The sequence below is a fragment of the Chinchilla lanigera genome, unplaced genomic scaffold (assembly GCF_000276665.1).
Source record: "Chinchilla lanigera isolate Chin_1 unplaced genomic scaffold, ChiLan1.0 scaffold00019, whole genome shotgun sequence".
Classification (NCBI taxonomy): domain Eukaryota; kingdom Metazoa; phylum Chordata; class Mammalia; order Rodentia; family Chinchillidae; genus Chinchilla; species Chinchilla lanigera.
Window position 1 is genome coordinate 13,668,809 of NW_004955420.1, and position 26,663 is coordinate 13,695,471.

The following is a 26,663-nucleotide window of genomic DNA, read 5'->3' on the forward strand; positions in this document are numbered from 1 at the left end:
CCTTCCCTAGTCCTGTGACTGCAAATGAGCCCAGGAAACACCCTGGCTTCGGCTGTATTTACTGTGCACAGGCATTACAATAAAAGGGGGTTAATAACAGTCCTTACCATTTAGAGCGTGTGAGAATCAGCAGAAATGATGGTAAGAAACCAAGTTAGAAAAGGACTCTATGGAGCTTTTATGATTTTAAAACGTACAGTCTTGGGTTAAGAATCAAACAAGATCTCACTTAGCACAGCAGAGAACGGGTTCAGACCCGGCACACTGGCAAGGAGTTTCAGCTGCTTTTGTACAGAGCTCCTTCCTAAGCTCTGCCCTGTGAGCCACCTGGTGAAGAGATACACTTGTAAAGAGTAGGACAAATCAGCCCCAGCTAGCACCGGTCCTTGCTTCAGGGAAAATGGAAATTAAACCTGAGTTACTCACACACATTCACAGGAAAAGGATTGAATTAAAAAGAGAAAAGAGAGGGGAACAGAACTCTGACACAGATAAGCCAGTCCCCTAACAAAATAAAGTCAGAGAAGACGGAAGAGGGCTTCAGTTTGAGAAACTGAGGGCAGCACAGGTCTGAAGAACAGCAGCAGTTTTATGGGGTGCTGTGCGGGTGGGGTCTAGCTAGTCAGGATCCCAGTCCTGGTTTTACAGCTCCAGAGGAATCCTGTGGCTTGGGGTTCCCAGGCATGGACCGAGTCTGCTGGGGCCTGTGAGGCTCTGCTGGGACCCTAGGGACCACAGGTTTAGGACAGGAGGATTTCTAGATGGAGCTGAAGGTTCCTGTGAGTCCTGAAAATTACTGTAGTTACTTGTATGGTAGTGTCTGGTCTTGAAGAGGGGCGAGATAGGCTAGGTCAATTTAGGGCTGGTAACCCTTTTCACCAGCTCTGAGACAGACACTTCCTCAGCCTTGCGTTCCTGCTTATACTCTCTGAGGTAGCTGGGAGTACAGGTGTGTGCCACCATGCTTGGCTTCAACCATGGATATTTTAATTTTTCTTTAAAGATTTAAAATTGAGCCTCTTTATCTGTGTTCTCTTAGCCTGCTTATTTGGAAAGTACTTAGAATGTCTTACATAACATGAATACATTTTTCATAGCTGCTTTTCACCTCATCTAAGTGTATGGGTGCAGAGGGTTGCTTTTTTTCTTTCTAAATTTACTTTTTAAAAATATTTCACTACCACATCCAAAATTTCCAGTGTAGTGCTTCACTTTCAGTGAATGTCTGAGGAGTATTTGTTAAACAGATGAAAAGCAGTGTCTTTATTTTTTTGTTTTTTTGAGATAGGGTCTTGCTATGTAGTTGAGGCTGGCCTTGATCTCACTGTGCAGCAGTCCTCCTGCTTTAGTCTTCCCAGTGCTGGAATTACAGGCATACACTGGAAAGCCTGGCTCCGCAACTCATTCTTTAAGGTCAGCACTAACTACCCTAACTAAAGACATACAGGAAAGAAAATATATGGACCAATATCACTCAATGACATGAATGCAAAAATTCTGACAGTTGTAGCAAATCAATGAACAGCTTCTAAAATTCACTTAGAATAACCAAATCAACTTTAATTTTTTTTTTTGTTGGTTTGTCTTTTTGAGACAGGGTCTCGCTATGCAGTTCAGGTTGGCTTTGAGCTCACTTTGTAGCCCAGGCTGTGCTCGAACTCACAATGATCCTTCTGCCTCAGCCTCCCGAGTGTTGGGATTACAGGCGTACAACACTGCACCTGGCCCAAAAACTGGTTTTCATAAAAAGTAAAAAAAAAAACAGCTTTGAAAGGTACAACTAAGAGAATGAGGAGACTCGTATATTAGGTATTTGTAAAGCATATATATAATATATATATATAAAATATATATATACCAGCAGCTCTACTGCTGTTCCTCAACTCCTGTAGTGGGGAATCTCTAATCTGCTTCTCTCTAGTCATAGAGTGAGTACTGTACTTTGGGTTGGCCATTTCTATATTTCTGTCAGTGCCTCAGCAGCTGGCAGTAGTACATGTCCAGCCTCTTTCTGCAGAAGTCTCTATGTCCCAGAATATGAAACAAGCCTAAGACAACTCTTAGGTGTCTCACAAGTTTTGTGGAAAACATTCACGTTGGCCTCCCATCAGTGACAGTGCAGTTACTGTGTGGTTTTAGTCTCCTTCTCTACATGACCGCTCAGTCAAATGCTAGTCCTTAGATTTCTCTGGTAGAAGACATAATTAGCCAGGCACAGTGACACATGCCTGTAGTTCTGGCTACCCAGTAGGCTAAGGCAAGTGGAATGTTCTGAGCCTCCAAAGTGAAGATCAATGTGCGACATATAGTGAAACAAAATAAAAACAGAAAGAGACATTAGTCCAAAAGATGGGCATCAAGCTTTCCGAGTGTATACTTTTTTTTTTGAGACAGGGTCTTACTTTGTAGCTCAGGCTGGCCTCTAATTGATGGAGATCCTCCTGCCTCAGCCTCCTAAATGCTGGGATTACAGGCTTGCACCAGCCACCACATCTAGCTCAGAGTATATCCTTAAACCCTCCTTACTAGGTTAGAGGTGAGGGCAAAGTAGTTGTTCATCCGCTTTTGATTTGGGAGTGATACTGACAACTCTATCCAAAGAAATCTCTTCTCAATTTCTGTCTCACTTTTGATATTTCTGAATCTTCCCTATCTTGACCCTTATCAAAAAAGCACTGCAGTTGGGTGATCTGCTAAGTTTTGAAATGCTTCCTTCATGGGCTTTGTCCCTGTTACCTAGCACCTCATTTTAGATTATGGATGCGATTGTCATGTATATCCTTGGCACATTAGCTAAGACTGAGATAATACACTGTTAGGTGGATTTTTCTCACTTCTGTTTTACCTTAAAAAGCTGTACTTGGTTCAGGGTCAGTGAAATTGTGGGAGCTCTACTTTTCATTTTGTCTTTATCTCAGCGTATTGGGCATATATTCATTTACTCATTCATTCATTCATTTTTGGTTCTGGGGATTGAAGTGAGAGCCTTTATGCTGAATTACATCTCCAGTCCCTTTTTTAGACAAGTTCTTGCTGAGTTGCTAAATTGCCCAGCCTAGGCTCAAACTTGTGTTCTTCCTGCCTCAGCCTTCCAGAGAGCTAGAACGATAGGCATCCAGCACAACACCCGGCGGGACAGAGTATTCTTATCTGTGGTATGGGATTATACTATTTCCTGGTTCCATAGTAGAAGTTGTATATTTTTTTTCTTTTTTATGATGTTTGTAATTGCCCTTCCTGCCCCCCTTGTCTCTCTTGTTAAAACAGTCATCTCATCATGTTCGCCCTCACTGATTTCTGCCTTTTCTAAGCTGGTGTGGAATTTCTTAGGAACAGTTATTCTTTATATTTAGAGTTTCATTCTTTTGGATTCATCTAATTGCTTCCAAGTACTTTAGTGGAGTTGATTTTTCTTTATTTTTTAAAATGGAAGAGTTGGACTGGGGATATAGCTCAGCGGCACAAGCTCCTGCCTAGCAAGCACAGGGTTCTGAGTTCGATTCCCAGTACCAAAGGAAAAACAAAAAAATCTAAAATGGAAGAGTTAAAATTTGTTATCTTTATGATGTCTCCCACCTCAGAGATGTTAAGATTCTTAAAACTCCTTTGAGAGAAGTAGAACTGGTAGCATATGTGGTAATAATTGGATAGGCCAATATGATATAGCGAATTAATGAAAGTAACGATCAGAGTATATTAATTTCATCATATTGTCTGTTAGAAATTTTAAGATTTGTTTTATGCTTAGGAATATCATTTTCCCTCACCATCAATAATTGATTTATTACTGCTGGAATAGGTAATAAAGGAATGAGGATTATATTTATGAAGTCTTGTTTATTAGGTATTATTATGCTTTGCTTTGTATCATGCGTGGGACTTTATCAAAACAGTACATCGATCAGAGACTAGTGCCAGTGAGTTTACATGAACCCAGGGTAATAGCTTAATTTGATGTATATATTTGTTCTGTTCCTTTAAAAAAACTAAAAACAATTACAATGTGTTATGTACATGTACCGACTCCTCACAATGATGTTAATCACTGTGTATTGAAGCATGGGCTAATAAAAATAAAAACAAAAACTGTGGGGTTTAAGAGTTTCATAAACAATGAAGAATACAGCAGTTTTGAGGTGATTGCCTGTGTTAAGAATTAATCTGTCCCCATGAAAGTTCCTATAACATAGATCTGACTCTGGGCACACACAGTACTGTTGTCAGAGAGCAACAGGAAGAAAAATGATAGGAAGTCCTGCTGCCTCTCTGCGCTTCCGGTACTGGTACCCGTCAGCCTGTAAGAGCCCTAATCATAGGGAGCTCTTAGTGTGCTTAGCATAATTTTCAGGGCAGTTCTTTTGGTCATGAGCGCCCAAAAGAATATCCAAATGCTGAAAAGGAGGAAGAGCAGCATCATTGTCCCTGTTGCACCCAAATTCACATTGGAACACAAAAATCACTCCAGAAGTTCACCACTGAATTTGTGACTCTGTGGTGGTTTTATTTGTATGATTTTTGTACTGTAGTTTATTCCAGATTTAGTGAGATCCTCTTAAACAAGGATATATTTCTGTGACATGCCAGCTTTTTTTTCCTTTCTGTGAAGACAGGTGTTAGTTTGAGAAACACATTTAAGGTTTCAAATTTAGGTATTCAATTGGAAGTAATACCAGATGGACTCTGAGGAGAAGAGGTTGTTCTCCTTTTATTTTCCCATGTTGTTGGCTGTGTAATTAATTCTGTTATTTACTTGGAAATGTTTCTGGTCTTCCTTTGGAAATTTAGTATTGAGTATGGTCAGAGGTGAGTGTGTTTTCTGACCCTATTCCTGTGTGCCTTTTTCACCTTCTGGTAAGTAATCTTAAAAAGTCTCTGAATAGTCTCATGAATTAAATAAACTCAGTAGCTTTCGTATAGAGCAATCAGCAGATAGGAAAAATTTTGGGAGAAAACCCCATTTAAAATAATAACAAAAGATATAAGTAGAAATAAAATTAATGTAAAATACAATGGTACCAAAGCTTTTGTTTGCAAACAATTTGGTTGGCATACACAAGCATTTGGCAAAATTTTGTTTTGTTTGTACACTCTGCATTGGGTAACAGACACAACTGTGGCCATCTTTCCCAAAAGGATGTGTCATGGAGCTCATTAAGTTTGTGAACCGAGGTATCTCTGTATGTGGAATTTTAAATTATAAAACAACAATGAAACTTGATGACAAAAAGGGAAAATATGACTAAGAATCCACACTCATCACATGAAGACTCAACATCACAAAAGTTTAAATAGTTAGGTTAAATTATAGTAAATGCAGTGTAAGTTCTAAAGTTTAAATGAAAGAAAAATATGTGAGAATAGTTAAGAAAATTTTGAGAAATAATAGCAATGAGGACAGTGTTCCCCACCAGATAAAATATGTTGTTATTATTATTTTTTGGGGGAGGGGTACTAGGAATTAAACTCAAGACCTTGTGCTTGCGAGGTAGGCACTTGTGCCATTGAGCTATATCCCCGGCCCTAAAATATATTATGGAAGTAGAGATTGATCCTGGACCAGACAGATGAAAGGAGCAGAATGTTTAAAAAACCCAGAGTGGGACCAAATGTAAGCCAGGCATGGTGTGCATGCCTGTAATACCAGCACTTGGGAGGCTGAGGCAGGAGGATTGCTGCAAGTTTTGAGGCCAGCCTGGGCTACATAAATGAGTTTTAAGACTGGCCTGCACTATGTAGTGAGACCCTTTCTAAAAAAAAAAAAAAAAAGTAGTATATAAGTTTACAGAACGACAAAGATGCTATTGCAAATTAAAGAGAAAAGGATATTTACTTGAAAAATGAGAAACAACTGTCTGTTGGGGTGGGATACATACATTGCTTTAGAATCAACTTTTAGAAGGAGTAATAATTTAGGTGTTAAAATTGAAGTTATGAATATTGGAAAATACACATGAGAATATATGTTAGCTTGGGATCAGGACAGTTTTTCTGAGCATGTCACCAAAGACAGAAATTTAGATAGACTTGACTGTATAAAATACCTTGTTACTCTCTTCCTTAACAACTGAAAGATGAGGAAACATTTGAATAGGTGAAAGAAGGTTAAAGTCCTATATATTTAGAGAATGTTTAATGGTATAGCGCAAACTGGCCTTGAGCTCACAATCTTCCTACCTCAGCTTCCCAAGTGCTAGGATTAGAGGTGTGCACCACCACACTGGACAATTTCTTGATTATATTTAAGCTTGTTAATGAATATGCTCATTGTAGTGTATTGATGTAAGTAACTACTTTGGGACAGGAAAATCCTGTATCTATGTCCAACCTGCAGTCTGCCTCTTTTTTAAAAAAAAAATGTATAATAAAAGTATAAAAACTAAAGGAAGTTTTATTACTTATATACATGAATTACTATATATTGTATATTTTATATGCCGTCTGAGACATTCCTCTTCATGCAGTAAAAAGACAGAAAAAGGTGGGTGCAGGTTGGACTCTGCTGGAAGGTAATCATTGCGGTTTGGTTGGGAGGAAATGATGGCCAGTTCTTGGTAGTTATTGAGGATCGAAGTAAGAATGGTAAGAGAGGAGCAGGGGACAGTGGTCCTGCTGTAGGAGAACTTAAAGTTTGAGTCCAGTCTGGGCAATACAGGCAACAGTATTGGCCTTGCCTCAAAAGAGGGGAAAAAAAAAAAAAAGAATGTAAGATAGGGTCAGAATAGCACGAGGAATTCAGGATGGTTTCCAGATTTATGTCTTGAGCAACTGTGTAAATGGTATTGCTTCTCACAGGGAGAGAGAGAGAAAGGAGATTTGGTGAAAAGATAATGTCTTGTTTAGGGTTAGGAATGCTGTATTCCAGTGGACCTGAAGATAAAGATTTGAGATTTTGGTATGTATTTTCTTGAAGGCAAGTTGATTTTACAAGTGAGGATAATTTCCTTTTATATTTTAAAATAAATGCATGCTAAACTTGTGCTGAACTACAGCTGTTTTGTTGGCCATGTTTTTACTTCCACTGTTACAATTGTGAGTTTATTTATTTTCACAATTTTTATGGTATTTGTAAGAAAATACTTCATTGTATAAATTCATTCTCCTGTGGATAGATATTTAGATAGTTTCCAATTTTTCTTTGTGAAAAATGAGGAAGACTATATCCATTGTGTTACTGTGAAGTTTTCTGTGTGTGCATACGTGAGAGCTAGGGACTGCAGCTACCAGGTGGAAGGGCATGCAGCTTCAGTTTTACCAGATTGCTGAGTACTACCTAAGGGACTATGTCACTGTGAGTGAAGCCTGCTCACTATGTAACAGACCGTGTATGTTTTATAACTTTTCCTGCATTTGGTATGCTCATGCTTTAGAACTTTTGATTACCATGATGGGTGTGCAGTGGCATTTTGTGATTTTCTAATTTGTGTTTCTTAACTGAATGCAAAGTTCAGCATTTTATCATGGTTTTTTTTTTTTTTTTTTTTTTTGGTACTGGGAGTCGAACTCATGATCTTGGGCCTGCCAGGCAGGTGCCGTGCCACTGAGCTATATCCCTGACCCCATCTTTTCATGTTAATTATTCATTCATGTTCCTTCCTCCAGAAGTTACTTACTGATATTTTAACTCCATTTTTTCTATTGGTCTGTTTATCCTTTTCCTTTTGATTTGTAGAAGGGTTATTTTAATGATTTGTTAATGAAAATCTCTCCTCTCAATCTATGTCTTGTGTTCATTTTTGTGTGTTTTTAAACTAAAATTTCACCTTCTATGAGTTGAAAAAATTTAAAATTCACTGCTTCATAAGAACAGTTATTATTTTGCGTATATGTTGTATTTTTCTAAGTAGTATTTTGTTTTATACATGAAAAATTTATCAATGAGTAGTATTGAATAAAGTCATACATTTAAAAATATTTTCAAATGTTAATACTATAAATATCAGGAAATGGTTTATCTGATATTGCTTTACTCTTGTAAAATGAACTTACATTTGCTGACTGAAGGGAATATTTACTTTTAAAACAGTGACTTTTTAAAAGAACAGTTCTAGGTTCAAAGCAAAATTGAGCAGAAGTACAGAGAAGTCCTGTGTAGTCTCTGCCCTGAAGAACACATCCTCCCTATCAACATCCTGCACTATCCATGAACCTCCCCTGAAAAATCAGTACTGCCCAAAGTCCGCAGCTTCTAGCAGAGTTTACCTTGACATACATCTACTATTAGAGAATCATACAGAATAGTTTTACTAACCTAGAAATCCTGTGTCCTGTGATTGATCTCTTTCTCTCTAACCCCTGATAACCACTGATTTTTTTTTAAAAACTGTGTCTATCTTAAGTTACTTTCTCATTGCTGAGACAAAATACTCACTGAGACAAAATACTCGACACTCAGTTAAAGGAGGAAGGTTTATTTAGTTCATGGTTTGTAGAGATTTCAGTTCATAGTTGGCTGACTCCAAGGCAGGGTGGCATGGCAGAGGGGCATCACACAGGAGAAAGAGTTCATGGCGGGCAGAAGGCAGCAAAGCATTGAAGTGGGGAAGCAGCAACAGCAGTTTGCCTCACACTTTTTTCCTTTCCAGACTACCTGCCTTTTGGTTGGTGCCACCAACACCCAGGGTGAGCCTTCCTATTGTCCACACCCAGAACTGTGCCAGACGAATCAGTGGACTAATGTAGTAATCATACACCCTTAATCCCAGCATCACACACCTAATCCCAACATCAAATACTCTCCAACCTTTTGAAAAGCGCCCCCTATGACCACATGAGTCTTTTTTTTTTTTGGTTTTTCTCCGGTACCGGGAACCAAACTCACGACCTTGCGCTTGCCAGGCAGGCGCTTTTGCCACTGAGCTAAATCCCCAGCCCCCACATGAGGCTTTTGGGGGATGTCTAGACATAAGCCATGACAGTGTCCATAGTTTTACTTTTTTTTTTTTTGGATTTTAGCATCTGTGGAATTTATTCAGCATAACCACAGAGACATTGTCTTCATGCTGTCACACATGAACACAAACACAGATATAACACAGTATCCATATTTAGCCCAAGTACATTCCTTCTGAGGCTCATTTATATGTCTTCATGTGCCACAGCCCATCATTTAAATGATGGATATTTTCAATGCCAGTTCCTTTGTTGACTTTCTCAATGTCTTCTGCAGACATCTTCATGACTCCAGCACTACAGCATGCTGTTTTCCTTCTGCCATGATTGCAACAGTGGTATCTACTGCAGCAGGATAAAGCTTGGCTCCTGGAGAAGTTAAGCTGGGACACATGATATTTGCTGCACGGAGTACAAGTTTGATGGCACCTTTGTCAACCTGCTAGTATGGCAGGATAAAAGGATATGTGTGAAGTAACCTGAGAGTTAGATAAAAAGACCCTTTTCTTTGTCTAAAAAATAGTAATTCTCCATTTACTGTAAGGATTTCTATATGTTCATGGAATCAGACTATTTTGACAGGATCTTTCTTAGGCATGATTTGATTAAGCCACTGTACAATACCTGGAAATTGCTCTATCAATTGATTCTTAATACCCTTATTACTAATTGAGGTTTTCAACTGGATGCAGTTGGACACATTTTCTTTTTCATCAGATTTCTTGAACATGATCCAAGGGGAAGGGTGCGACGATAGGGAAGGGCCCAGAATGGGAAAGAAATTGAATTAGCAAAGGTCCCGCAGATCCCCTTTACACCCATAGTTTTACTTTTTAAAGAATATCATTATAGTGGAATTGTACAACATGCAGTCTTTTAAGACTAATTTTTTTTCACTTAGTAATATTAAGGTTTCTTCATGTCTTGATAGTTCATTTCTTTTTAGTGCTAAATAATATTCCATTGTCTAAATGTTCCATGGTTTATCCATTCATCTGGTGGAGGACATCGTGGTTGCTTCACTTTGTGGCACTGTGAACAAAGCTGCTGCAGTTTGTGTGCAGATTTTTTTGTGGACATCTCTGGGGAAATACCAAAGAGCATGGGTAAGGGATCATGTGATAAGGGTATGTTTAGTTTTGTAAGCTTCCAACTCTCTTCCAAAGAGATGATGACTATTTTGTCTTCTTACCAGCAGTGAACGAGAGTTCCTATTTTCCCACATCCTTGTCAGTATTTTGTGTGGGTGTCCTGGGCTGTAATCATTCTGATAGGTGTGTAGTCGGATCTCATTGCTGTTTAATTTGCAGTTCCCTAATGACATATGATGTGAAGTATCTTTTCGTATACGTATTAATTTGCCAAATATTTTCTTTAGTGAGGAATGATCTCTTGCCCATTTTATAATTGGGATATTATTTTCTTGTTGAATTTTAGGGACTCTGTAGATTTTGGATAATAGTTCTATATCAGATATGTTTTGTAAATATTTTTTCTCAGTCTGAGGCTTGTTTCTCATTCTCTTAAATAATGTTTACTTTTAAATAAATGACAGGCAGATTCGTTTGTTATCTCTGGTTTTCTAATGAATTGGTGAATGTCCTGACATAAAAATTAAGATTGTGGTATACTCCAACAAAAGAAACCAAGGCAGAATCAGTAAAGTATTAAGTAAGTAAAGACTTTCAGCCTAAACTGTTAAAAGGGAATGTTTGAATGCTTGAAGGTCTAAATTTAATTAAGTATGAAATTCTGCCTATGGAGTGCAACAGAAATATTTAACCAGCTGTTTTCTTCACCATATACTTTTGAAGTAATTTCTTTCCATTTCTCAGTGTATTTCAAATGTAAATTTTGTGTGTGTGTATAGCCTCCCTTATGCTAGGCAAGCACTCTACCACTAAGCTAAATGTTACCCAGGCCCTTTTTAAATTTTATTTTGAGATGCACTTTTCCTGAGTTACCTAGACTGGCATCAAGCTTGCATTCCTCTTTCCTTACCCTCCCTAGTAGCTGGGATTACAGGTGTGTGCTCCATGCCTGTCTTCAACCATTAATATTTTAAATTTTCTTAAAGATTTAAAATTGAAGCGCTTTTTGTTAGTCTGTGCCTTCTTACCCTGCCTTTTTGGAAAGTGCTTAGAACTTATGTGTATTCATTTTTCATAACTACTTTTGTCTTCCCCTCACCTAAATTCTTTGGGATCAGAGATTTATTTTGTTTGCTACCAGATCCCAAGTCTCTTGTACAGTGTGCGGCATCCAGTGAATGCCTGAGTATTTGTTAAATAAATAAAAAGCATTACTTCTTGTTGTTGTTGTTCGGTGTTTTATAGACACGGTCTTGCTATGTGTTTTAGGCTAGCCTTGAACTCACTGTGTAGTCCAAGCTGGCCTCATTGTGGTGATCCTCCTGTCTCAGCCTCCTGAGTGCTGGGATCACAGGTGTGTACCACCATGCCCAGCTTACTTTTACTTTGTATGAAGCTGTATGTTTAAGAATTCCTACTGATCTCAAAGACAGTTGTTATGGTCTTAATTTGTTATTATTTCCAAGACTGGTTTTATAAAGACTTGGTAGAGCTCAAAAATGCTTATAACCCTCATTATATTAAGTACATTCAGAATTTCAAATTTCGTTATCTGAGCAACAGTGTATGCTACTTTATGGAGTAAGCCAGTTCTTTTTCTGAATTTTTAATTGACTCATATTTGTGCAGTAGAGTGTGGTTACTGTGTACAAAGTGTAACAATCAAATTGAGCTAAGTTGCCCACACTGGCCTTGAATTTGTGATCCTCCTGCCTCAGCTTCCTGAGTAACTGGGGTTACAGGTTTGTACCACCATGCCTGGTTGGATTAGTGATAATGTCCCCACTGTCATTTCCAATTTTAGTAAATTGAGTATTCTTTTTTTTCTTAATATATTTGGCTAAAGGTTTGCCAATTTTATCCCTCTTTTTGTGGAACCAACTTATAGTTTCATTGATTTTTCTCTACCATTTTTCTATTTCATTTGCCCCTAGTATCTTTATTATTGCTTTTCTTCTGATACTTTGAATTAGTTTTTTCTTCGCATTCTAGTTTGAGTTGTGAAGTTAGGTTGTTAACTTGAGATCTTTTTTGAATAAACTCAGGACCTTGTTTTTTTTTTTTTTTTTTTTTCTCTGGTACTGGGAACCGAACTCACGACCTTGCACTTGCCAGGCAGGCGCTTTGCCACTGAGCTAAATCCCCAGCCCCAAACTCAAGACCTTGTGCTTGCCAGGCAGGGGCTTGCACCACTAAGCTATATCCCCAGCCCCTTTTTTTGTTTTTTAATGTAAGCATTTAGGACTAAAACTACTTTTAGTGTTTTACTTTTAAAGGATAACATCGTTTTTGTGTCTCGACACTTACTGCTAAATTGATGTGGCCTTTTGAAAACAATTCATGTTTTCCTTTAGTTTCATCCTATTAGCAATGGATATTAAAATTTATTTTACTATTACAATGTTATCTCACTGTTTTTAACTGTAGTTTTGTGTGTTTGTTTGTTGGTTGTTTTTTTGCTGTACTGGGAATTCAGCCCAGGGCACTCTGCCACTGAGCTACATCTCAGCATTTTTTATTTTTTCTTTCAAGACAGTATCACTAGAATTGCCCAAGCAAAGCTTGAATTTGAGGTCCTTCTTCCTCAGCCCCCTGATTAGTTGGGATTACTGGCTTGTGCCATCGTACCCAGCAAGTTTTTTTATAACTTAAAAAGTTGTCCTTTTCTATATGTTTAGTTTCAGTTTCAGTTTATTTATTTTTTTTGAGACAGGATCTCGCTATGCAGTTCAGGCTGGCCTTGTGCTCTCACTTTGTAGCCCAGGCTGGTCTCAAACTTGGAACAATCCTCTTGCCTCAGCCTTCCGAGTGCTGAGATTACAGTGTGCCCCCATACCTGGCTTAGTTTCAGAATTCTATTTCAGTGTACCAATAAAAATTAGTTATCTTTTTATATAAAGACAGTGACCCTTTAATGATATTTATAGTATAACTTGTCTTTATAATACATATATAGAAGTTTAAGTTTTTGGGCTGGGGATGTAGCTCAGCGTCACAAGCGCCTGCCTGGCAAGTGCAAGGTCCTGAGTTGGATTCCCGGTACCAAAAAAAAAGAAGTTTAAGATTTTATCAAGTGAGAATCAGTCTCCCTCCCCTCCTCTCTCCTAGTAGGCATTTTCACAGGCTGTCATGTATGCTAGGCAAGTCCTTTACCTTGGATCTTCATCTTCAGCTTTATTTTTATTTTGGACAGGGTTTCACCCAGGCATATACTCCTACCTGGGCTCCTCAGTAGCTGGGATTATAGGCATGTGCCACCACACCCTGATAGGAAGTGAGAATTTAGAATTTTTGGTGTTTTTTTCTCTGAGCTATGGGTTTCACTGAACACTCAGTTCATTTTGAGTAGGTAATTGAGATGCCTTTACTCTTGGGGTTCAGCGTTCACAGTTTAAGTTGATTGGATCTGAGGAACTCTGAGGTCAGTTTTGAAACTACCTTTGGTAAGGTGATCTTTTGGTGTTTTATAAGAAGTTCATCAAAAATTATTTTTCCATAGGCTTAGTCATGATTTGGTTTATATCTTTTAAAGCTGTTAGGGTTAGATTAATAAAAAGGTTTTTTTTCTTTAAATGATGCCTGGCTTCTTTTAAAACAGGCTCATTGTAATTATTTTCTGTCATTAGACTTTTGGCCGAGATGAGTGAAAGAAAAGTAAAATTGGAAGTAAATTCCATGAAAGCTCGATAATCAGGTTTTCAGATGTCTTTTGGGGCTGGGTGATAACTCCTTCATTGTTAGATGCAGTGAGGAGCCACAGAAGGGATGAGCACTTGTCAGGCCAAGTGCTTCCGGTCACCCCTTGGAAGGTTAGTTTCTGTGTTGCCTAGTGAAAGAGAAAGAGCATGCTGTCCCCATGCTTATGTGTCACACTGAGTTCATCAGGAAATCCTTTTGTTTCCACCTTCAAATGTATGGAGAATCTGAGTATTTTTCACTGCTGGCAGGTGCTTGGTGGAGCCATCCTCAGACTGCTGCAGCCTCCTCAGTAGTACTTTACTTTCTATTTTCTTTCTTTATAAACTTTCCCACCTATAAACCTCTAGAGTGAGTCTTGACAAAATAAGTTCTTTTGTGTCTCTTCTCTAGTTCAGACCTTTTGGTAGGTACAGTTTTATGTACGCTGGGCAGTCTTTATTGTGGTGTGGGAGGCTTTGAATGTGATCGCGCTCTCCATTAGTTCTCTGACTTCCGAGCTCTTTCCTTTGCTTGTGCTGTTGTTGCAACCATGCTGACCTCCTTGCTGCTCTTTGAATACCCTGGGGCTGTTGCATTGGTGGTTTTTTTTTTTCCTGCCTTTAATACCCTTTGCATGGTCCACTGCCTTGCTTCAGGTCTTTGTTCAAATGTCATTTTCTCAGTGAGGACTATCTTGAGGCTCGTATTGAAAAGTATAGCTGTTCCCCTCCCCTCTTAATCTGTTTGACTTTTTTTACTTTTTTTTCATAGCACATATCACCTTGTATCATACGATCGAGTTGAGTTATTGTATTTGTTGTTTATTGCTTGTCCTCCCTCATTCTGCAATGAGGAGAAGGTGATTCATTGTCCCAAGTTTACCATCCTAGGTGCTTTATAGTGTGCACATTGCCTTAAAACCCCGAGCCTATTTATTAGGCTTTTAAATTTGTATTCTTCTGAATCCTATTTACAGGTTTTGTAAACTTGGAGGTTTTAATAGAGGTGAAACACTACATAAAATACTTTTCTAAACACAGCTGCTTTACTTTCATTGTACAGATCTGTCATTCAGCAGTTTACTAATATTTCTTCTAATTCAAGATTCTGAGGGTTGCTTATTTCCTCTTAATGTTGTTTTTCTTTTTATATTTCACATTACCAGTCTATGTCCTTCTCTTAAAATAACAAAGTACTGTCGTATTCAAAGTGCCTGTAAAACATAGGAAAATGTGAGGCAGAGTTATTTTCATAAAATTAATATATTTGGTTGTTCATGCAGGAGCCTGGGAAAGTTACAGATGTGATTCTTGCGCAGCCTCTGCTATGCCGTGGAGAGAACCCTGAGAGGCTGGGCTTGTGGTTACTTACCCTGAGATTTGCAGGATGTCCTGTACCTTAAACAGCTTTTCTAGGCCCTGCCAAGATAGCAAGAATATAGCAGGACTCTGATTATGATACTGGATTATTTTATCTTTGCTTAGCCTTAGATATACCTGCCATTTTGCTTTTTTCTCTCATTGAGAGTCTGTCCATGGTCCCATCTTTAACATACTTGGTCATCCCGACAGTGTCACCAGACAGTGTTCTTTCCTCGTGCAGATCTCCTCTCCCCTTTTTACAAACCATGTTGTTTACAGTGCCCTGGTAATGACATGCTGCTGATCAGATAAACACTGAACTTTAACTGCTTGATTTTAACCTTTTAACAGTAGTATCACTTTCTAATTTTTCTATCATATTAAAACCTACTCTAGTGATAATTCTTGGGAATAGGATGACTTTATAGAAAGTTAATGGAAATTATTTTAAGACGGACAGATTTTTAGCTTTTATTTTTTGGGTCCAGTTGAAGGTAGCATTGTGTATTCTGTGTGTAGTTTTCTTCTTAATCTTTTTTTTTTCCTTATTAAAATGACCTTACCCTTTGTTAGGTGAGCTGGAGACTTCATTCTAGTTTTGTACCTCCTACTGTGAAAACTGGAATTGTGGGACTGTTAACCAGTCATCTGTCACTGTTGGCTTATGGATGGTAACATAATAAATGGGCCATCTCCTCTTCTGTCACCCTTTCTATGGCACAGCAGATGATAGCTCCCACTGTGATTATAGTGCTGCCACACCTGCTTGCCTATGCTGACTTCCCAGACAAGAAATGCAGGCTGTCAGAGGAGCAAGCAATGGAAGTAGCTTTCTGCACTAGTGCAAGTTTTTGTGTGTGTGTGTGTGAGAAAAATATAGGATAATTCTATATCTGATCAAAATAAAACGTTATTAGTATTTCTGTAGCCCCCTTTCTGATAGTAATGAATATTTACCACTGCACATGGTACAAACAGCTTTGTACACAGCTGCTCTCAACTATGTAGAGGAAATGCTGGAAGAAGTGATTACTAAGTTCTTGTACTTGTTGAAGTAAGAGGAACAGAAGCTCTTGTGTGGTATGTGTCTCCTCCTACCCCACCTTCGCTGTCTAGAACAGTGACTTAGCTTTTTACCTTTAATCATGAGCTGTGATTTATAGAGTCATGGATGTTTGAGCAATGATTTGAACATGCAGTATTGATACCTGGCCCATACTGCTTGTATGCCAGCCTTTGTGCAATGGTTTGGTTGCACTTTTTTTTTATTACAATCATCCATGAATTTACTTTGGCTACTTTGTTTTTACAGGGGAGGAGTAAAAGTAGTGTGTGTGTGTGTGTGTGTGTGTGTGTGTGTGTGTGTGTGTGTGTGTTTCTGGGCAGCGAATCTGGGGCCTTGGGTGTGCTAGGCAAGCACTCTACCATCCTTTTTATTTTATGTTTTGAGATACGGACTTGCAGTCCTCCTGCCTCAGGCTCTCTAGTAGCTGGGGTTACATGTGTGTGCTACCACGCCTGGCTTAAGAGTTTTATTTGACTGTACCTCACCCCGCTTCCACATTGCTCTCTGGGGAATGCTAGGATAAGATGTACAATCTGTAAAAAGGAAATGATAGAGTAAGCTCAGGAAGCTACAAGTGAGGGTGAAAAATAGAACTTTGTATATGTGTCTGTGGTGCTGAGAATTGAACCTAGGACATCATCACATATGGTAGATAAGTGCTCTCTACCCCTGAGCACATCCTCAGCCATAACTTTTTTTTCTCTACAGTGTTAAATTGAACAGACAACTTGAAAATCACCATCACTATTTTCATCTGTACTCATACCCATTACCTTTGACACAGTACACAAACAAGACTATTTGAGAGAGATGAAGTTGTTTATAGAAAATCTGATGAAGCTTTTCATGACTTACACATTTTTAACAAATTTTGTTTTGTTTTTGTTTTTGCACAGTCAAAAGAGGAACTCTTGCTTTGGGAAAAGTGATGTTAAAAGATGTTCCAGTGTGTTCATTACCTGTTATGGATGACAGTACTTAAGTATGGAGAGATAAAATAATTTAATAGGGATTCATATTAGTTGATAGACTAAAATTTGGATACCTATTTCTACTTCTTGCCCCCCAATTCTTGTTTCCCATTACAGGACTGAATTTCTCATGGATCTTGCCAGCTTTGCTTAGTAGATCAATCTGAGCAACTAGGAACCACTGTAACATTTCTAAGATAGTATTTGGAGAAGAAAGACCTTTTATTTCCATTCCTTGAGACTGTTGGGAAAAAAGCGAGACTTTAAAATAGCTAGTTTAGGGCTGGGGATTTAGCTCAGCGGCACAGGGCCTGCCTGGCAAGCACAGGGTCGTGAGTTTGATTGCCGGTACCGGAAAAACAAAACAAAACAAAAAAATAGCTAGTTTAGTATTGTTATGTAATTACATACTTTCAGACTCAGCTTTCCTCTGTGCAGATCTGCTATGCCCTTATAGGAACTATGTTTGTGGCCCTTATAGGAACTGGACAAACTCTGCCTTTTCTTTTTTTCTTTTCTTTCCCTCAGTACTGGGGATTGAGTCCAGGGTCTTTGCACTGAGTTATACACCCACCCCCTTTTTATTTTTGAGATAGGCTCTCACTAAGTCATTACATTGCCTAGGTTGGGCTCCAACTTGCAGTCCTTCTGCCCCAACCTCCCAGAGTGCTGGGATTATAGGCCTGTAGCACCATGCCTGTCCAGAACTCTCTTGATAATTCTGGAAATCAAGGGGATTTCCAAATAATATTTTATCATATTATATCATCCTCTGGCCTGCCTTGAAGTTATGAAGAAGTTAGAAGACTCTAGTGTGTATTTTTTTTTAATCACTATGAATGATAGCTAACACTCAGTGATTACTTACTATCAGACACTGGGCTAAAGTTTTCAACATGTATTTTAAAATCTGTCATATATCCCTGTGGGAGAGACTGTTGTCTGTATTTTGATACAGATAATACAGAATTTGTTCATTATATAGCTAGTAAGAAGTAAGTAGGATTCAAACCTACATCTCAAAAATTTTAAAACTATTTCACTGCCTTTTATTATAATAGATCTAGACTTCATTGAATAAAATAAATGGTGGCCATTCACATTGCAGAGTAACTTAGTAAGTTTAAAAACTGAGTTCCATGGTGGAGTGTCGTGGCATATGCCTTCTAACATCAGCACTCTAGGAGATTGAGGCAGGCAGATCACAAGTTTGAGCCTAGCCTGGGCCACTTAGTAACTTTGTGAGACATTGTCTCAAAATAAAAAAAGGGCTGAGGATGTAGCTCAGTATGAAGGCCCTGGGTTCAATCCCTAGTACAGCAAATAAAATAAGACAAAACTGGGTAGCCAGGACGCATGCTCAGTGTGTGTTTTGGTCAGAATCCCAAAGGGCCACCTTTTGATGTGGGGGCTTTCTGTCACCATTTATTGCTACCTAATACAGTAAATCACTGGGCTGCTTTTGGGTCCATGGGCTATCCTTCATGTAATTACTGTTTTTTCTTCCACAAAGGTTAGTCCTACATTGCCCAAAGTGTGGAAGGCTGTTGAGCTGGAAGAGGAAGTTGGCTAGGGATTGTAGTTACCTTGGTGGACACATATAGGCAATTCTTCTGAGTATTTGAGTGGTTATTCTATAGGTATGCACATTTTAGGAATATATCTATTATTTAAAACAAGGAATACAAATGAGAGAAAGGGGTGTGTGTGTGTGTGTTTGTGTGTGTGTGTGTGTGTGTGTGATATGCTAGAGATTATGTGATATGCCAAAGCCTTACTTATTCTAGGGGTATAATAGCTCATGCAGTACCACTGAGCTTAAGCTCCCAGCCCTGCCCATTATATTTTGGATATTTATTGAATATTACTTTACCCATTTGATTATTCTTTAGGAGGTAGTCATTACTTAGAGCCTCAAATCCATCTTTAATTATTTGATATTCATGTGCTTGTTAATGATCTTGAATATCCTGTTGTTGCATTTTAGATTGCATCATCATGTAACCTAGTTTTCAGCTATTAATTTCATTCTAAGGATATGGCTAAAGTTGAGGTGAAGGATTTTTTGCTGTTCTTTAAGGATCTTAAATGGATGTGAAAAATGATTCCTTATCACATTTCCTTTTTCAAATAATTTTCTTTTATAAAAAATGTAATGCTCATGATACACATACTCTTTAGTTCTTTGTATGGATTCTTTTTTAAAATAGTAATTTCACAGTTTATTGGTACAACAAGGATATGCAGTTATCTATAGGGTGAGTTCTATTTTTGTGCTTCTCATAGAGCTTCATTTAAGTCACAGCCCAAAGTGATCACTATGTGATTAGAAATGGCTCACTGCTAACACTTGCTGCTATATTCTTTTCTGATTTTATATTTTGAGTTATTTTCTGAGTAGGTCAGTAATAACTGAAGTTATGCTGCATGAATCGATTAAAAAATAGATACGTTATTAAAAAATAAAGTGCCTATGTTTCAGAAGTCTGGGCTTATTTGGCTTCTTAGGGTAGAGATAGTTAGAACTAAGTCCTAAAGTTTGTTTTCTTATATATGCTATAATTGAGAAGAAATTTTCGTTTGTGTTATTGTATTTGATATCCCTCCGGGTAAGAAAGTTTTTTTTTTTTGTAATTGGCCAGAAAGTAGCAAGTATTTTAGGCTTTGTGGGCCATAAAGTCTTTCTTCAAGTACTCAGCTTTGTCATTACAGTGTGAAAGCTGTCATAGGCAATGTGAAAACGAATAAACTTGTGTATAAAACTTTATTTAAGGACACTGGAGTTTAACCTTAATGTAATTTTTACATGTCTTGAAATATTGTTTCTTTCGATTTTTTTTCCCACAACCCCTAATCATTTAAAAATGTAAAGTCTTTAACTTGCAGGCTATGTATGTTTGTTTGTTTGTTTTTTCTGGTACCGGGAATTGAACTCATGACCTTGCACTTGCCAGGCAGGTGCTGTGCCGCTGAGCTAAATCCCCAGCTTCACAGGCTACGTAAAAGCAGACTTTCCTGTTGGACTACAATTTGCTGATTCCCCTCCCCTCCCCTCCCCTCCCCTCCCTTCCCCTCCCTTCCCCTTTTTAACATATACAGTAGTTGCTTTTTTGTTTTGCTTATTTTACTGCTTGATACTATCTTTCATCCTTAGTGTGTATACAACCTTTAGGTAGCGAGGATAGGACCTATAAATTTGACTTGTTTAATACCTTGCACCTTTATAAAAGTATATACTTAGTGAATATTTGGGAGAGTTAGACTTATGCTGATTATTCATTTTACTTATTAAGCATGTGTTCCACAATGGTCCTGTCACATAAATGTATAGAAGTAAGAGGGACTCAAAACAAATCTCTGAGTACTGGTAAGACAAAGGAGAGAGAGCAGTTGCTGGAATTCTTGTCAGTAGTGTGGTTGATCATAGGGCCAGTCTCCCACTTGATGGGCGTTTTGAGAGTGTCCCACAAGGCTGTTCAGGCTGGGCTCACTGTGCACATGTAGCTGGGGTTACAGGGCAAACTTGGCTTTTACAACTCTTTTAAGTGAGGATTTTCCTATCATTTTACAGGTGAAAAGTCTCAGATATCTTAGGTCTAAATAAGGGTATGGTGGAGCAGAATATGAACTGAAACCACGCTTTCTCCTTGTGCTTTCCTTCTTATACTAAGAAATACTTATTAATGAACCAGGCTGCCTTAGACAATAGCTGCTAGCCTGTTGGTACAAGTTTGCACATACAGCCTAGATGATCGATAACTTTTTTTTTTAAGAGAGAAGGTGTAATGTTGAACTTCAGGATAAGATATCAGATTCTTTGAATGTGTGTTTTTAAATGACAGGTGAAAAGTGGACATTTTCTCTAGTACATAAACTCACACCTTTCTTGAAAACGGTTTCTTCACAAAAGTAAAATAGAATTGCACAATGAAATAATGTTGAAGAATGTCAGTAAGATTTCGTTCAAGCCATATGTTTAGTGGAAACCAGTGATTAAATTAAATCTGAAGCTGTTCATTTTGACCAATTTGCTTGAAAGAAATGGAAGATTGAGTCAAGATAAATAAAGGTTAAAAATATGAATGAAAAAGTATGTGAAAATCAAAAGCTTGATGAGTTTCTTCCTTGATGTAGCAAATATTTGAGTGTCTGCTCTGCTAAGGGGCTCAGGCTGGTGCGTGAACACAGCAGAGCTGTGCTCAGGTGCTGGAGAGGCCAGTGGTGGCGGTGGCCAGGTCAGTGGCATGATGGGTAAGGGGAGGGGTTCTACAGCAAGCTAGATCTTGGGGAGGAAATGTTTGAACTTCCATCTCTCCCCTCTTTATTAACATTAAAAATTACTTAAAAATGAGTAATTGTTAAAAATAGTGAAGCAATCTAGCAGTATTAGTAAAAAGTGAAAATCCTTACCGGGTGTGGAGGTGCTTGCCTATCATGCCAGCGCTTAGGAGGTTGAGGCAGAAGGATTGAGAGTTCAAAGCCAGCCTGGACCAAATAGTGAGTCTCTGTCTCAAAAAAAGAAAAAAAGTCAAATCTTCACTTACAGTTTCTAATCTTCAGTCTCCATTTTCCAAGTTAATTGATTGATAAATATGCTTCCAGTTGTTTTCCCATATGTATCTAAGCAGTTTTTTTGTCAAGCACAAAGTTGGGCTCCCACTGTACATAATTTTGTAGCTTACTTTTCTACCTATGTAATAATCTATCATGTACATATTTCCTTATCAGTAAATACAGATCAGCCTCATTTAAAAACTTGCTTCCTGCTGGGCGTGGTGGTGCATGTCTGTAATTCCAGCACTCAGGAGACTGAGGCAGGAGGATCACTGTGAGTTTGAGGCCAGCCTGGACTACATAGTGAATTCAAGGCCAGCCTCAACTACACAGTGAAACCCTGTCTCAGAAAACCCAAAACCAAAAACCAAAACAAAAATAAACAACAACAACAACAAAACCTACTTTCTTCATAATGGGGTGGATACATCATTTATTTATATTCTTCCTGTTGTTGGGCATCTGGGTTTCTAGACTATTATAGTGAATATCTTTGTATACACATACTTGCTTTCACAAGTGAAATAAGTTTAAATGATGAGTAGGTGAAGGAAGTAAGGTATAAAGTAAAGGGGAAATGTTTTTTAGGGAATAATGAAGTTTGAGAAAACCGTTGAAGACAACAGCCAACTGCTAGGAGTGAAATGTTTCTGCTTCTATGCTGTGGTATACCACCTCCCACTTTATGGAGCTATGTGTGTTGGATTATCTCATTTTATAATGGCATCTCTTTACTGAATAAACTACTTTGTAGTTACTTTCTTACTTTGGAGATTTACAGACTTTAAAAAGATAAATGTCACCAGAGCTGGGTGAGGTGTTACATGCCTATAATTCCAGGCCTCAGGAGGCTGAGGCAGGAGGATTGCTGTGAGTTGAGTCCAGCTTGGCTACATCGTGAGTTCAAGGCCACCCTGAACTACATAGCAAGATTCTGTCAATAAATAGACAGATGGATAGATAGATCAGTCACCAGAGAGAGAAGTAGAATCGAAAGCCAGTAAGGTGATTATTCAGAGGTCACCCAGAGGCTAATAGGTAGTTGTAGAAATAAAGTTTATATCATAGGTGTCTTTCCTCTATCTCTGTTGCCTGAAAATATTTTACTGAGTATCCCATCTAGCTTGTCTGGATGGCTACTTTCTTGCTACTACCCAATGAAAACAGATTTTGGTTACTTCCTAAAGTAGCCATCATAAAACTGCTGAGTACATTAAAATGCACTAGAGCTGAGGGTGTGGTTCAGTGGTGGGGCACTTGCCCAGTGTGCATGAGGCTCTGAGTTCTGTCTCCATTGCAGAAGTGAAGAGATGGCATAAATAACTTGAAGTAGATGAGTTGTATTTTGTTGTACATTACTCTTAATATGTACTCTTTATTATTTTTAAAAGTTTTTAGGTGTTGCTGTTTTGCTTGAGACACATTTCCCAGTTTTTGAATGCTGCCCTGTATTGTGGTATCAGCTGCTAAGTAGCATTACAATTCCATCATCCCTTGTGGTCAGTAAGACTGTCTGGTTTACTATTTAGTTTCTGCTGTTTGCATAATGTAACCTTTGCTAATTTTTCTGTGTTGAAATTGTATTTTTGTGAGAAAGATTATTGTAAAATTTAGTAGTACTTGATTCTGATTTTTAATAAATTTGTTCATGTGGAAACAAAGTGATGGATTAAAATAGGTAACATCTTTCTGAACTATTTCTAAAAATAAAGTCCTCTTTGGGTTGTCAGTAATGCTTTGCTGTTCGGTTGCATATGCTTTGTTGTCCAGAAATCTGATTTTTTGTAAGGCTCATCTTTTAAAATTTCTTTTTTTAAATAGAGGTAGGATTTGAGGTTATTTATTAGAGTGTGTCTTTTCTGTATTTTCCAGCATCTTGCTTACAAACTCTTATTTATATTTTTAAAAATATATACTAAATAGTTCTAAATTATCTTAATTTATTTGAGTATTAACTCTTCGAGTAAGTCAGCATAATGTGTTCTCCCGTTGTGCTAAACAATATTTGTATTGTCTGTTGTAGTGCATGATTATGAAGCATTTGGTAATTTATTCTTAGGTATCCACCTTCTCACTTACAGTGAAAAGTTACTTTTCAAGACTACAGTATACATTTAAACAAATGAAATAACTTATGTTTGATTTTTTTAGGGCTGCTTTGGAAGAAGTAGAAGGAGATGTAGCAGAATTGGAACTAAAACTTGATAAGGTACACTTTAAATTTTTAATTTTTAAAACATTATTTTCCATAAAGTATTAATACCTACAGTACTAGTTAGTTTATCTAATGTCTTTATGGTGGTAGGTGATCTCAGTTTTATAAAAAAGGAAATTAAGGCTAGAGACATTAAGTAGTTTTTGCTTGGTGAAAAATCTAATCTTAAAGTGTGAGAATAAGAATTTATATCCATGTCTGACTTCAAAACTGGCATCTTTTACATTGTTGGAAGGTTGTTTTGGGCTTCTTCCTCCAAAAGATTGTCTGTCCTTTTTGAGGCTGATAAGTATCAGATATACATGCCCTGGCCATTCTTGTTTATTTAGATGTGACCAGCTTTAAATATAAATGAAATCTAAAATATTCCTTCCATTTTTATATTTATTTATTTATTTATGTCCTTTTGAGACAGGGTCTCATTATGCAGTTCAGGCTGGCCTTGAGCTCACTTTATAGCCCAGGCTGGTCTCGAACTCGCAACTATCCTCCTGTGTCAGCCTCACGAGTGCTGGGATTACAGGCGTGTGCCACTATGCCCAGCTTCCTTCCATTTTTAAAGTAACACCAAAAATACTTATAAATTTGTCTTCATTGTTGTTTTGTTAGTTTTTTAAGTCTCTAAAATAAAAAAAACTTTGTAATTGATATAGTCATATTTTATGTGATGGTAAATGTACATAATTTCTATGTTGTATATTAATTATTGATATTTTTGGATATCTGTCCAAAGAAGCATTGCCTGCTAAGAACCAGGCAAAAGTATTACATAGAATTAGAAGTGACTTTGACTCTGTTTGTTTTGGCATTCTTTGGTAGCTGTTGTTCAGTAAAATACCATTTTAAATTTCTGGAGATTAAGTCACACGCATATATTTAAAATACTTTTTTTCTGGAAATAATTTCCTGTTTATATAATGATTATTGTAAATGGTATTGCTTTGTAAAGGAGTGCTTCTCAAAGCTTACTGTACATAAGAATCATGTGGGGATCTTATTTTGTGAAAATAGAGATTCTGATTTTGTAGATCAGAACTCAGGGGCACCTGAGATTCAGTGTTTCTAACCAGATTCCAGCTGAATCCCAGTGTTGGCTATGGAAGGCGCTTGAGTAGCAAGGTTATAATGTATGTTAGACTGAATGCTCTGAGGGATATTCTCAAACGTTTTGAAATCACAAAATAATCACAGTACTATATAGTGTGTATAGAACAGAAACTGTGCATCCAATAATATTAGTTACATATGTAAAACATACCAGCAATTTAGAAAATTTTAGAAATGTTTGTATTGTGTTCTCTATGTATATAAAAATAATTTTTAAGTTTTTAATTTTTTTTTTTTCTGAGACAAGTTCTCACTATGTAATTCAGCCTGACTTTGAACTCTATGTGTAGCCCAGGCTGGCCTTGAACTCTTGGTAATCTTTCTGCCTCAGCTGGGGTTACAGGTGTGTGCCACCATACCTGGCTGTACTGTATAATTTTTAAAGCTGTGTAGTACTGTGTACAGTATCTTTTTGATTTTTCTAATAACTTTATGAAATAGGTAGGAGGAGTATTGTCATTCCCACCTTATACATGAAGATTTCAAAGCCCAAGAAAACAAAGGCTGCAGAGCCAGTTTAGAAGCACTGTGCTTCTGTATTAGTTTAGTGCCCTTCGTGTGTACCCCGGGGCCTTTAGGACTCGTGCTGGGGAGTGCACACCACTGGGCAGCTTTCTAAGAAATAGTAGCATGCTTCCAGACGAGTGTTTTAAAACATTAATATTTTAATTTTGGGTAACTGTATTATTTTCAAATATTTTCCTTTGTTTTCTGCTTAATGATGATATGTGTGGGCTTTTTAATTCTATTTTGTTTTTACCCTGAGGTATTATATTTATTTTCAAGTACTTATTGAAACAAAATTTTAAACCTTTAAGGTAGACAACAGACAATGCAGATTTGATTTTATAAATGTATGACAGAGTATGCAGAAGGACAAGCCTTTTGAGAAAATCCCAGAGTGATGTAAAGAAAGATAGCTGTCCTCATTATGTACAGTTGCATCTAAATCAAATGAAACACTCTACGTGGTGCTTTCAGAACTCAAAATTTAAAGTACATGAACAGAATCTGACAGTGTTTTTGCTGATGGTTTTGCTTTTATGAGCAGTTCTCTCTCTTTCCCGCTGTCTCTCCTCTTGTCCCCCTGTCCTCCTCTCCTCTTCCTTCCTCCCCCTCTCCCTCTTTCTTCCTCTCCCTTCTACCCCATCATTTGGTTGTGGTCAGGGTGTACTGGTAGAATCTTACAACCAAGAAACTCAAATCTAAAACAAATTACTGATCCAGGTGCGATAGCATATTTTGGTAGTATCTGCTAATCCCAGTTACTTGGAAGGTAAAGGCAGGAGAATCATGAGTTCAAGGCCAGCCTGGCAACCTAGGCAAAATAGTGTGAGGCTGTCTTAAAAAAAAAAAAAAAAGGCTGGACATGTAGCTCAGTGGCTGAGTGCTTGCATAACATGCCCAAGGTTCAATCCCCAGTGCAATCAAAAAGAAAAAAAAAATTATTAAAATACTGACTTTCAATGATAAGAAGGAACTCTAGGCTCATTTTAGAGTCTCTTACCCAAAGGGCTATGAAGGGCATGGTAGAACCTTGACAACATTTTAAATAGCTTCCATTTTTCTCCCTCTGCCCCTGAAGTTCCACGCTTTGATGTTTCTTTGGGTTTAAGATTCGATCCCTTATAAAATATACTTCCCTCAAATTCCTAAGCTGTTGCCTGTCATTTTTACTTTAGAGCTAGGGGAGTTTGTAAGAAAGGCTGAGAGGAGCAAGGAATGGTTGTT

The 26,663-nt window shown here is 37.8% G+C and overlaps 1 protein-coding gene and 1 pseudogene across 2 annotated transcripts in view; one reads left to right on the forward strand and one right to left on the reverse strand.

Annotated features, from left to right (window-relative positions):
* Positions 1-26,663, forward strand: part of Acap2 (ArfGAP with coiled-coil, ankyrin repeat and PH domains 2) — a 127,872-nt gene that overhangs the window by 19,327 nt on the left and 81,882 nt on the right. For both annotated transcript variants that reach the window (XM_005383183.2, XM_005383184.2), the window contains exon 2: positions 23,762-23,819. In XM_005383183.2, the coding sequence (XP_005383240.1) occupies positions 23,762-23,819 (58 nt within the window). The remainder of the gene's footprint in view (positions 1-23,761; positions 23,820-26,663) is intronic.
* LOC102025468 lies at positions 8,942-10,730 on the reverse strand (annotated as a pseudogene).